This window comes from Suncus etruscus, chromosome 1 (assembly GCF_024139225.1).
Source record: "Suncus etruscus isolate mSunEtr1 chromosome 1, mSunEtr1.pri.cur, whole genome shotgun sequence".
Lineage (NCBI taxonomy): Eukaryota > Metazoa > Chordata > Mammalia > Eulipotyphla > Soricidae > Suncus > Suncus etruscus.
The window spans coordinates 62,046,199-62,059,570 of NC_064848.1; the positions used below are offsets into that span (position 1 = coordinate 62,046,199).

The 13,372-nt window shown below is 44.1% G+C and overlaps 1 protein-coding gene across 1 annotated transcript; it reads left to right on the plus strand.

The window, feature by feature from the left end:
- Positions 1-13: 13 nt before the first annotated feature.
- On the plus strand, positions 14-381 carry SPAAR (small regulatory polypeptide of amino acid response). The gene has a single exon (XM_049774252.1). The coding sequence runs from the start codon at positions 65-67 to the stop codon at positions 290-292; it is 228 nt and encodes a 75-aa protein (XP_049630209.1). The 5' UTR covers positions 14-64; the 3' UTR covers positions 293-381.
- The last annotated feature ends 12,991 nt before the right edge of the window (positions 382-13,372 follow it).

Sequence of the window (13,372 nt, forward strand, 5' to 3'; positions counted from 1 at the left end):
TCGGACCGTACAGGGGGGTCCCCGAAACTGGGCCCTCGTGGGTCGGCTGCCACGTGGAGGAGCCATGGAGACAGCGGTGGTCGCAGTCGTGGTCGTGCTGCTTGTGATCACGGTGGCCATCGCCTGTGTCCTCTGCTACTTCAGCTGTGACTCGAGAGCCCAGGAGCCCCATGCGGACCCAGGCCACGGCTTCACCGTGGTCACCTTCCAGCAAAAAGCGTCTCTCTTCACTGGGCCCAGCCGCCCGGCCCAGCCGAGGACAACTGCCCGGGACTTCTGGACCTTCATGTGAGACTTCTCAGCGGCCCCAAGAGTTGCTCTGGGGGTGAATTGTGACTCCTCCACTTCACAGCAGGCTTTCCTGGGTGTCCCTCTCCAAGGTTGGCCTCCTTGTGCTGTCCTTGCCCACAGGAACCCTGGGATGATACCCTGCCCCATCCTTCCAGGCTTGCTCCAGTGCTGGGCTTGGAAAGGAAGCTGGTTGATGGGACCAGGTGAGAGCTCTCAGCTGGATGCAGAATGGAGCCTGAAAAGTAAGGAGAAGGACTGGGGGTAAGGCAGAGGCATAGCAGGTTTTATGAGCTCTGCCACCAACTTGCAGCTTACTGTGAATGCAACACAGCTAGGGTGGCGCCCCCAAGTGGACACTTCTACAAACCTCTTCTACTTCACTCTTCCTAAGGTCAACTCTTGACTTCTTCAAGGTGCAACTTGCTTTAAGTCCAAGAGGCCTGTTAGTCTATAGGGTGCCTCAGACAAGTCCAGAAGGCCCTAAACTCCAAAAAAGCCACTCTCCGGGAACAAGTGAAAATGTCTGACCTTTTGTGGGGCACTCAAGAACCAGGATTGAATACCCACAAAAGGGAACAGAAAAAGAAAGTTAAGTCACGAAAGAACAAGCTATTTCAACAAATAGGACCTTTGAGCACATTTTTTAATGTATTCTGAGTGATACTTTACTATTATATTCTTTAATGTCACTGCTAATTTTAGAGTGTGTGAGTGACTCACATGTCACTTGGAATGGCAGGAACAGGAAAATGCATGAAACATGCATGAACAGGAAAATAATTCCAAGTAAAGTGTTATGTTGCATTCAGGGTATGTAATAAAGCTCTTGTTTTCACCATAGAGATATGTAGCATTGTGATGATGGACAATATATTTTTGTTTTGTGGTGTTAAAAGACTATGGTTGTGGGGCTAGAGCAATAGTACAGTGAGTACTGTTCTTGCCTTGCATGTGGCTGATCTGTGTTCTATCCCTAGCACCCCATCTTGTTTCTGAGCACTTCCAGGAGTAATTACTGAGTAGAGCCAGGAAGTAACCCCTGAGCATCACAGGATGTGCCTCTCTTAAAAAAAAAAAAAGTAAGCTTTTTATGTGGGGAGGCGCACCTGCTGGTGCTCAGGATTTACTCCTGGTGGGCTCAGAGGACTATATGGGGTCCTGGGGGTCAAAACTGGGTTGTTACATGAAAGGCAAGTGCCCTACCCACTGTACTTTCTGGCATCTAAAGAGTATGGTTAGTAGGTTAGGGTATGTTGATTCCCTGGTCAGCTGTCTTCATACCGCCTTGAATGGGTGGCTCTACCAACATTTGCCTATTGTGGGAAACAAGCTTCACTCAAAGGAAAACTCTGGCTATAAGGTACCTGGGCATATCACTCTGGTCATATGTTTACCACATATATGGAAGGACAGAGAGAGAGACAGTGAGAGAGAGAGTGAGTAAGAGAGAGAGAAAGAGAGAGAGAGACTTGGAGCAAGAGATGGGCTGATGGAGGATGGAGGAAGAGGCACAGCCCAGGGAAAGGAGAAGCTGCCAGAACTAATGTCTGGGTCATGCAGAACCCCAGAGGTCTCCATTCAGGTCTTTTTAGATGGACCTGGAAGGTGGTTGCTGAGAGGGCCTGAAGGCTGAGTGGAAGCACAAGAAGGGGTTGCATTCTCTGAAAGGGATCGTCAAAACCAAATTTGGAGCACAAAATATTTATAGCAACTGGTCTCAGAGAAAAAGTAGAAGGAGCAGGACTGGATGATGGAAAAAGCCAAATTAGGACACAAGTTTTTAATATTTACTCCCACTTTCGCTTGATCTCCAAATTCTGTCCCTGTATCCCTTCTCCCCCTGGTGACGTCAGGCAAAGCAGTTGTGCACTGAGGCATGAGTCTTTCCTTTAGAGGACCTGGGAAGAATGATCCCTTAGAACTCATTGCCAGCCTATTCTCAGAGGCTCCTCAGCCCATCATATATTTAGTCATCAACACCCCCCAGGTTAGGGCACCTGAATAGCAGAAACAGTTGTGCAAGATGGAAAGGGAGAAGAGAGTAGGCCTCTGCCTCTTTCTTCACTCAAGATGAGTGCTCATGGCAGGCACTTTAAAGTGGACCCAAGTGGAAGAAAGCCAAGCTCTGACTCTGTTCCTAGATTTTACTCACAGCCCTTGTGTCAGGGCAGATAGGGTCTGCAGGATGAAATGACTAAAAATAAGCTTTATGGGGAGCCAGGTGTCACTCTGCAGATGACAGGCAATCTATCCACCCTGAAGTCTTCTCCTTTATTCACTTGCTCATTCATTGGTTCATTTATCCTCCATCTACTCATTTGCATCTTTCCACATGTGTGTCTACCCACCTATATATCCTTGCTTCCATCTATTCATCCATCCATACTTGTTTCTATATCCCTTTAATTTATTCATTTATCAACTCATTCATCCATCTATCCTCACATCCATGCACCCTCTCTATCTACTCTCTTATTCTTACTTCCTCATGTTCTATCTATTGAGTCATTCATTTACTTAATCCTGATCCTATAATTCACTCCTCCTTTCAATAAACACTGGCTGAGCACCAGGCCTTGCACACAGAACAAGAAGTTAGCTAGACTCAGTCCTGGAACTCAGTGAATTCCTATGTTAGAGACCAGGAAAAGCTGCCAATAACACAGCTGGGGTCTCAATGTAAGGAGAACTAGAAGACCTAGAGAAATAAGGAGGAGGAGGAGGACCTTGAGTGAAAACAGAGGGAAAGAGGATATTTCAATATGCAAGCTTTATGGAAGAGTGTTCCAGACAGAAGGAAAAGCATGAACAGAGGTTTGGAGAATGTGAAGGCAGGAAGTAAGCAGTTCAGTTTGATCAGGCAGGAGAAGCTTTATGTGGATATCAGCAATCCCCAGTGAAGCACTTATCGTTCATCTGGCTGCAAAGAAACAGCAAAGGGCCAGGCATGTCTGAACTCTCCAAGCAGGCACTTGCACTGCATTGGTCCTTGTCATTGGGGCAAGAGGTAGTGGCTTTTGCTGAAAGAATTGGAAAGAAAGTCCAAGGAGACTCCAGGCTAGGAAAAGGTGGGGGTATTGGAGTGTATAGGGAAGTTTTCCTAAGAGCCAGGAGACTAGGCAGGGTGGTGCTCAAGACCAGCACATGGACCAGCCTGATAAAGGCTGAGAAGGAACTACTAGGGAAGAGACGGAAAGGGGATTGGAGGTGGAGAAGCAGAAGGCAAGATTACTGGATTTAGCAATAGAATATAAGGACATCTAGTGACTTAATTTCACATAACTCAAGACATATTATTTATATTTATAAATAGAAATAATTTTGATTTCTATTTATAAATATCATGGATACATCTAATGCAATATTTAGAAAATACATGTATAATTTTCTTGGGAAATAAAGAGAGGAGCTCTAAGGATGCTCCCAACTCAGTGTCCTCTGCCTGTAACATAGAGCAGGACAAGTTTGTTTGTTTGTTTGTTTAGGGTATAGAGATCTGCCAGAGAAGCTGGGGGTTATGAAGGGTCCTGTATTTTCTTCATGGAAAACCTGCTTGAAGCTCTGGCCACACAGTGAACAGGCACCTCTGCTGCCCAGGTCCTGTCAGGGTTCTGGGCACATGCAGAGACCCAAGTGGCCTCTCTGGGCATGGTGCCCCTTGCCTGCTGCTCCCACCTCACTGTAGGCAAGGACCAGGGAATGGCTGTTTCTTCAGCCTGCACAGCCAAGATGTGGAGATGGTGATCAGTCTCCCTCACCCTACCACTGAGGCAGAACCTCGTTTTTCTGGATGTGCCGAGAGCTGGGGCTGAGAGAGGGGGTGCTGAGAGCCTGCTGTCACGATGCGCCCACACTGGCCTGCTCTTCCTCCATGCTCCTGCCAGCAGTGCAGATGTTGTTTCTGTCCCGAACAGTCTGCATTCTGGAACCAGAGGCCCTAAAATAACTTGTTTTCTGGAACAGCATTTTTCTTAGAGGAAATTACTTGTTACAAGGAATAGAAAAGGGTCATTGTACTTCACCAGTTCTCTCCCTCCAGGACAGAACACACAGGCAGGCATTGTACCCACATGCACACATACACAGACATACGTACACATGAATCAGATGTACAAATGCACAAATTCTCACTCATGAAAATGCACACCTATGCATGCAGACACATGCATGTGTAGATACACGAACGTACGCACACATATGTACTCAGATGCATGTACTTACACATATGTACTACGTGCTCAGACATACATGCACAAACACATTCATGAAGATTCAAACAGGCACAGACATATGCATACATACAGATTCAAACAGACATGCATGTGACATGATCACACTCAACCAAGCACAGATATTAGTACACAACATTGTATGAGTGAAAGTTAGTATAGCAAGTAAGGTGCTTGCCTCGCAAGTGGCCGACTCAGGTTCAATCCCCAGAACCCCACATGGTCCTCTGAGCACCACCAGGAGTGACCCCTGAGCATAGAGCCAAGAATAAGCCCTGAATACCCCTGCGTGTAGTTCCAAAGTAAAACGACAAAGACTGAAAGTTAGAAATAATTTGAACACCAGCCTGTTGATGTGGTTGGGGGGATGGGAGTGGACTGGCCCGCAAATCTTGGCATGGTTGTACACCAGGGCAGGCACATAGACTACGAGGTTGATTGACACTCTTAAACAAAGGGAGTGGACATAGATCAGTGAGTAAAAACTGGAGAATTTTAGAGAACTGGAAAGCTGTCATGTGGTATAAAGTTCCACTTCTGTTAAAACTGATAAAAGAAAGGGTGGAGCGCAAGGCACACGTCAACTAGTGATTGTCTCCGGATGAATGGAACAGTTTGTGGGTTTCACATTTTTACTTCTCATCCATTTTTCCCTTAGTAAATAGTGAGTTTGTGAATAATCAAATGCAAGAAACTGACAAAGAAGAAAAAAAGAACAGAATGTTCCTTTATAAAGTGGTGAAATAAAGCAACTCGTGTCAATCATGAGTTGGATATAAAAAGCATGACTAGGGGCCAGAGAGATAGCACAGCGGTAGGACGTTTGCCTTGCAAGCAGCCAACCCCAGGACCAATGGTAGTTCGAATCCCGGCATCCCATATGGTCCCCCATGCCTGTCAGAAGCAGTTTCTGAGCAGAGAGCCAGGAGTAACCCCTGGGCGCCACCAGGTGTGGCCCAAAATCCAAAAAAAAAAAAGGGGGGGGGGCATGACTAGAAACAAGATATAGAAATAGGACAGACAAATTCTCAAGACAGACATGTAAACATGGATATCTACAGCCTTCAGAGGCAGGAAACAGATTACCCGCCTCACTTCTCTAGTTTGGAATTGGCCCTGCCCAGCTCTCTGCTCGGTGTTGGATTCTGATCTCTAGAATGCGAAGACTGTATTTGTGTTGAGATCATTTGTTAGAGCAGTGATATCATTAAATGCTCACAAATATTTAGGTTTGTGTTTTGTTGATCATCTTCTGACTGCTTGAAACATAGCCAAGAAGAGGATCCTAGTATCAGAGGTGCAGAAGACTGTACCACAGTCTCAAACTAAAACTCGCGGCCTGAGGACCGTTTTCGGCCCTCCGTACAACATTTTGTGGCCCTGCCCTAGAGGAATCTTTTTTGTTTTGTTTTGTTTTAGTTGTTTGGGTCACAACCCCCAATGTTCAAGGCTTACTACTGACTTTGCACTTAAGGATCACCCCAACTTTGCCTCCTGCGGCCCCCAGGTAAATTGAGTTTGAGACCCCTGGCTGGGGCATAGGGGTTGAGACTAGCTCAGAGACAAGGATGAGGAAACCTCAGAAATGACACTTCTCCACCGAGACTGCAATGTAACAACAGGCTGGTGTTAGACACCATACTAGATCATTGTAAGCATTGATACAGTGTGCATTCCCAGTGAGTTGAGTATTTTCCAATAAACCCCACAAACAATATATAAGGATATTCTTAGAGTATTGTTTTAGTAGTTACTTATTTTGGCTTGGGAGTCACATCCAACTATGCTCAGCTTACTCCTTGCTCTCTGCTCAGTGATCACTTCTGGTCATGCTTTGGAGACCTAAGGGGTCCCAAGGATGGAACCCAGTCGGCCATGTACAAGACCACTGTATTATCTCTCCAGCGTTGTTTTTAGACCAAAACATTATAAGGATCCAAGTACCTATAGTAGCAAATTTGATAAACACATCAAGTTAGAGAAATAGTAGAAAGATAAGGTGCAGCCTTGTGTAGTGCTGGGGACCCTCGTTAGATCCCCAACTCTGGCACTACATGTGGTTTCTGAGTAGCACTAGGGGTCACCCTTGAACAAAGAGCCAGGAGAAACTTGGTAAAACTGGGTATATCCTCAGCCTCCCACCCCACTCCCCAACTATAAACAAATGATGGTTGAGTCACAAATGGAATCAAAACTCTTACAAAAATGAACTTAGAAGCTCTCCATGGTGAAAACTCAGCAACAGCATGTTCTCATAAGGGAAAAGGGGATTTTACTATTTTACTGCAAATATATTTTACTATTTGTATTTGTAAATGTATTTGCTATACATTTTACTATTACTATTCTGGAAATAGTTACTTTTTTGCTTTAGGTTCATGCCCAGTGGTGCTCAGGGATCACTCCTGGAGATGCTTGGAGGGAACCCTTTAGGGTGCTGGGGTTTAAACCAAGATTTGTACTTTGCTGTATTAGAGTTTCTCCAACCCTTTTGGAAATAGTTGTCATTTGCAAAATAGAGTTGGGCTGAAACCCAATCCTGTGGGGTAGGAAAGTGCTTCTTAGGCCCAGAGGTGCTGGTGGTCCCCAAGGATACTCCTGTCATGCTCAGCTTATGGGAGTGACCAGGAGGGGCCAGGGATTCACACTCAAGGCCCCCATATGTGCAAGACAAGTGCCTCTGACCCCTGAGCTAATCCCAGAACCTCACAGTCCGTGTTTCATCGTGAGGAATGAAGTTCAGATAGTGAAACAGACCACACCTTCTGCTCTTAATGAGTTACAAAATCTCTCCTTGATTTGTTTTCTTTTTGTTTCCCTCCCCTTGCCACTCTATGCGAGTGTTGTGGTGCTGGCACGTGGGCTCACAGGGTGACACCTTTGGTTGAGGGGGCTCATACAAACCAGGGAACCTAGACAGCAAAGCTTTGGGATTTCTTTTTAGGCTTGGGGGGGGGGGGCAGAACTGGGGAATCTATCTGGCCTCTCCAGCCTTGGATTCCACGTGGTCCCTTTGTTAATGAACTATCTTGGGTCTCAGAACATCTTCATTGTAACCCAACATCTTATTTTGGTTTTGGACTACATCTGGCTGTGTTCAGGGATCACTGCTGGAAACGCTCAGGAGGCCATCTGAGGTGCAGGAGTCTGAACCCAGATCTGCTATGGCCAAGGCCCTCTGTACTATTCCTCTGGTCCAGAAAGGTTCCAGTTTTTAAATGGTCTTTCTCTCTTCTCTCTCTGTCTCTCTGTTTCTGTCTCTTTCTGTCTCTCTGTCTCTCTGTCTCTCTGTCTGTCTGTCTCTCTCTCACTCTCTCTCTCTCTCTCTCTCTCTCTCTCTCTCTCTCTCTCTCTCTCTCTCTCTCTCTCTCTCTCTCTCTCTCTCTCTCTCTCTCTCTCTCTCTCTTCCCCTGTCTCCTTTGGAGAGTAGTCAGACTGAGCAGAGTCTGTCCGCATTCCAGCCCTCATCTGGCTTCAGTATCTCATCTGGCTTTGGCATCAGGTGTGCGGAAGTCTTTTATCTGTCTAGCATTAAATGCTTTACAGGCTGTTCCCTACTTTGCAAAGCTTTTCTGCAATAGCCTCTCAATTTTCTCTCGCAAGCAGATGGGCTCCAGAGGAGTCGTATGAAGTGCAGTTTACAGATGAGGGAGGGAATCTCAGCTTCAGAGTAGGAGAACAGTGTGATCTTGGTCACTCAGCTGCTGGGTAGCAAAACTCAGGACAGAATCATTCTTCCTTAAGCTCCTTACGCTTTCTTTTTTTCAGAACTTCCCTCTTGTTTTCAGTGATGCTCAGGAGAGCCCCTGGTGGTGCTCAGGAGGACCACATGTGGTGTGGGGTCCTCAGCCACTGGAAGATATTAAAACCCCATGGTGTTTCCTTTGTAATGCCTTCCATAGCTTCAGTTTCCAAGGTTGGTTTTGTGTGATTAAAAAAAAAAAAAAGTCTACTGTTTTAAAGACTTTAAAAGTCAATTATTTAAAATGTTTGCAACTTCCCAACAGTAATTGTCAGCAGTTTTGAAAGCTAGATTGAAATCTCTGCAAATATTGAAGAATTCCTGAAATCATAAATTATTCCACAGTTTTCATAATTTGCTCTTAAGTAGTGAGTGACCACAAGGATAAACAGTGAACAATTTTCTGTGAAGGTTTGATTGAAAATTTTCGGAGTGTAATTTTGTTTTGGTTTGTTTTGGTTTGGTTTTTGGTTTTGGGGTCATACCGGCAGTGCTCAGGGGTTACTCCTGACTCTATGCTCAGAAATCGCCCCTGGCCTACAGGGGACCATATGGGATGCCAGGATTCGAACCACCATCCTTCTGGATGTAAGGCAAATGCCCTACCTCATTGCTATCTCTCCGGCCCCCGGAGTGTAATTTTTTTTTTTTTTTTTTTTTTGGTTTTTGGGCCACACCCGCTTGACGCTCAGGGGTTACTCCTGGCTATGTGCTCAGAAATCGCCCCTGGCTTGGGGGGACCATATGGGACGCCGGGGGATCGAACCGCGGTCCTTCCTTGGCTAGCGCTTGCAAGGCAGACACCTTACCTCCAGCGCCACCTACCCGGCCCCCGGAGTGTAATTTTTATTTTATTTTTTTATTTAAAAATGTTTATATCTTTATTTTGATTTGATTTGATTTTTAGTGTGATTTTATACTTATTGTTTTGTTAGCTCATGTTTATTGTGACCACAACTGTTTCAATATTATGTAAAAGTCATTTTTTTTGTTTGTTTTTTTGGGCCACACCTGGTGACACTAAGGGGTTGATCCTGGATATGCCCTCAAAAATTGCTTCTGGCTTGGGGGACTGTATAGGATGCCAGGGGTTCAAACTGTGGTCCGTCCTAGGCTAGTGCTGGCAAGGCAGAGAGGGGCCTTACAGCTCAGTGCCACGGCTCCAGCCATGTAAAAGTAATTATACCTGATGAGGATATAGGCTATAGAAAACATTAAAGGTGGGAACATCAGCTTAACAATCCATTAAAAAATTGAGAGGGTCTGGGGAGATAGTGCAGGGTCATGCCTTGCATGTCTCCAACTCTGATTCTTGGCACCACCATGTAGTTATACACCACCAGGACTGACCCCCAAGGACAGAGTCAGGACTAACCCCTGAGCACTGCCGGACATAGACTCTAAAGCCCACACATAATAAAAATTAAAATATCGAATATAACATATATTTTAATGTAATCATTTAAAAATAAACTTTAAAAAAGCAATGTGACCTTTGCCTTTGACAAATATTCTAGACAGAGAAAACTTAGTTTCATTCTGTGACATTGATGTTGATCGAATTAGAGTATGTGTAGCCTCTGGGAGTTTTTGGAGGGAAGGGGCAGGTGGGTTGAGAAGGATGGATAGAGGGGTAACAGGAGGGCACGGGCATTTTGCTGGTGGGTACACTAAGCTATGGTACTAAAATTCTAGTATTGAAAAACAGTAATAAAACTTAAAAAAAAAGAAAAATAGTAATAAAGCAAATTTTAAAAGTGCATACCCCAAACATTTTCCAGTGAAGCATTTGGAAACAAGGTACTTCATAGAACCTTCTGTTTGTTTTCTTGAGCCACATCTGGCAATGTTCAGGGGGTTCTCTTGGTTCTTCACTCAGGAATCATGCCTAGTTGTGTACAGGGGATCATATGAGATGCTGGGGATCAAACCAAGATCGGTGAGCCTAATGCAAGGTTAGTGCTCTATCACTCCAGCCCTTCCCCAGTCCCTTTTTTAATAATAAAGCTTTTCTGTCTGCTTCCAGTACCTCAATATTTTTTCTATTGAATTTAACATTACTCTACGGTCTAATCAAATCTGATTTAGAGAAATTTCTTTAAATTTTTTTTATTTAAACATCATGGTTACAAGGCTGTTCATACTACATATTTTTCCCACAGATAAAGTTGTTTATGATTGAGTTACTGTCATACAATGTACAAGAACTTTCACTAGTTTGCATTTCCCACCATCAGTGTCAACAGTTTCCAATTTCCCTCTCTGATACCCTCCCTGATGCCCTCTTCCCTCCTACCCACCCTCCCCTGCCTACTTCTGGAACAACAGGCATATTACTTTTCTCTCTCTCTCTCTCTCTCTCTCTCTCTCTCTCTCTCTCTCTCTCTCTCTCTCTCTCTTTCTCTCTCTGCATCTGTCTTCTTTTTTGATACTGGTTTGCAGTACTGTTAATAAAGGGATGCCATGCATGTCCTTTTCATAGTAAACCCTTCCCTAACTGCATTCTCTGCTCTGTGTGGCAAGCTTCCTTCATGGATTGGTCCTACTAATCCTCATCTGATTTATAGAAATTTCAGAATTCATGCTGGAGACTTTGTTCTGCAATGATCACATCTCCTTTTCAGATCTTTCCTATAAAATATATCCAGAGAACTGTAGACTGTGTTGAATTCAAATGTTAGGCAATGCCAAATTATTATTGAGAAATTTTCAAATAGCATCAATATCCAATTTCTCTAACAAGATTAATAGCATAATACAGACTCTTTTGCTAAAATTGCCAGTACAGGGTTTCTTCCAAAAGTTTGTTTTTCTTCCTTGCCCTCTCTTTCTCTCTCTTCCTCTTTTTCTCCTTCCTTCCTTCCTTTTTGTTGCCGAGCTTCATCTTCAGTCCAAAAGTTGTTATTTTTATGACACTTCTGCTAAGATTGTGTTTGTCCTATAAATATTAATCTAATACTTATTTTGATATGATGTTAGAAACAGACCATGTCACAGATATATGCTCATAACCTATGTGTATGTGCGCCTTTGTGTGTGTGTGTGTGTGTGTGTGTGTGTGTGTGTTAAATGCATGAAGGTAAACTGATTCCTGGGTGGGGTGGGAACTTTCCTGTTGGCAGAATCATTGGGTTGGAAAGAGATACTGGCTTCCTTTCAAGCTCATGTTGCAAGTTGCAGCACCTCCCCTGTTTACAGTGTGGGGTACCAACTGCAATTACACCAGTTGGATGACGGCTCTCCTTCATGCTCCCCACTATCACCAAGCTGTGGACCTTCATTTCCAATGCACTCTTCAGGGGTTTCTCCTCTTGCTCTGCATTGTAAGTCGGCACATCCCTTTGAAGCCCTGACAGAGCTGTATTGGTAGTTAAGTTTTATTTCTCACAAGGGAAGACTTTTTCAACATTTCTGAATTCCTCAATATATTTGTATTGGTAACTGAGCCTTGGAAACGCATAACATTTCTGGGAAATGCTGAGAAGGAGTTTCTGGGGAGAAACAGTGACCCAGGAGATCTGAGTGAAAGTGGTCCACTTGAAGGATGTTGATTGCACTGAATATGTTTTCACTACACCCAATTTTGCTCCCTGGTAATTGCCGTTGATCTGTTTTGCTGGTTTTTGTTTGGAGGACATACTTAATAGTGCTCAGGAGTATACCTGGCTCAGTGACCTGGTCATGCTAGAAGACCTTATGTGGTGCAGGAATCAGACAGGGGACCCTGTGTAAGAAAAATGCCTTATCCTGTGCATGATCTCTCCCTCTTTCTCCTCTCTTTCTCTGTCTCCCCCCCTTTCCCTCTCTTTCTCTCTCCACATTCTCCCCCCCCTTTCCCTCTCTTTCTCTCTCCACATTGCCATTTATCTTTAGAGGGTTTTAGTAGTGGATTTCTATAGGATTTGGTAATAAGTTTAGTGATTTTCAGAAAGGTCATCTAGCATCGGAGCATCCTGGATCTTTCAACCTTATATATGTTTGAGCTTTTGCATATGTATTCCACATGACTATCCACCCAGCTAGTTGCCTCCTAACCTCAAATTCTCTTTTTTCTTACTGTTATAAAAGAAAAGAAATCCAAGAATGTCCCAGGAGTGAGGAATGGCTGAGGCAGTGATGGTCAACTTCTGGGAAATGTCCTTAGGTGGAGAGGGAACACATTTGTCATCCCTTTACTGTTCCCTCTGGTCAGAATGGGGATGTCATGGATAAAATTATGGAAGTCATGTTGGGCCATAAAATGACCGTGAAATGAAAACCTTACAGGTGAAACAAGAGAGAGGGAACCTGGGTTCTGATGTTGTGGAGGCACCATATCAGCTCCACTTGGTCTTCTTCCAGGTTTTTATACCAAAGAGAATAAAGTGATCTTAGTTATTAATCTATTTATGATTTATTTTTGTTTGGGGTTGCACCCAGCTGTGCTCAATAACCCAGCTGGGTTTATTCCTGGCTCTGTGCTCAAGGATCACTCATGATGGACTTTGGGGACAATATGAGGTGCAGGGTATCAAACCTGGGTCAGTCACTTGGCAAACAAGCACTACTCAATGTCCTATATCTCCAGCCTCAGTTTCTTTTTAAATTTTTGAGTCAAATTGAATTGTGCTCAAGGGCAGTTACCAGTTTAGTGCTGGTTCCCAATAGTGTTTAGGAGTCATGTGGCATTGAGGTTAGAAACTGGGCCTCTAGCATGCAAAGCATGTGCCCAGCTCATTTTGTTTTCTCTATAGCCCAAAGATCTTCTTTTTAGTGAAGCAAATCATTTTTATTGAACAAAGCTTACTTAGAAAGATGTGAGGGGAGAGAAAGAGAGTAAATACATGTCCAAAAGAGAACATAGGCTTCTTCAGAGTGGAAACAAAACATGTGCAAAGAGACATAGTGACAAGCAAGTGAGATACAGGTTCAAGGGAAAACATGGATTTGAAGAGCAAGCCAAAATGATCATCCTTATACCACTGTTGATGTGATATTTTCTATCTCACAGTCAAGATAAATTAAATAAAATGTTTTGTTCCTATCAAAGGCCCTAGGAATCATCTCAGAAAGGGCAGGAATGGAGAGTGACCAGTGGAATTTTTTGCTTTGCTCTAGGTCTGGAGGTGTG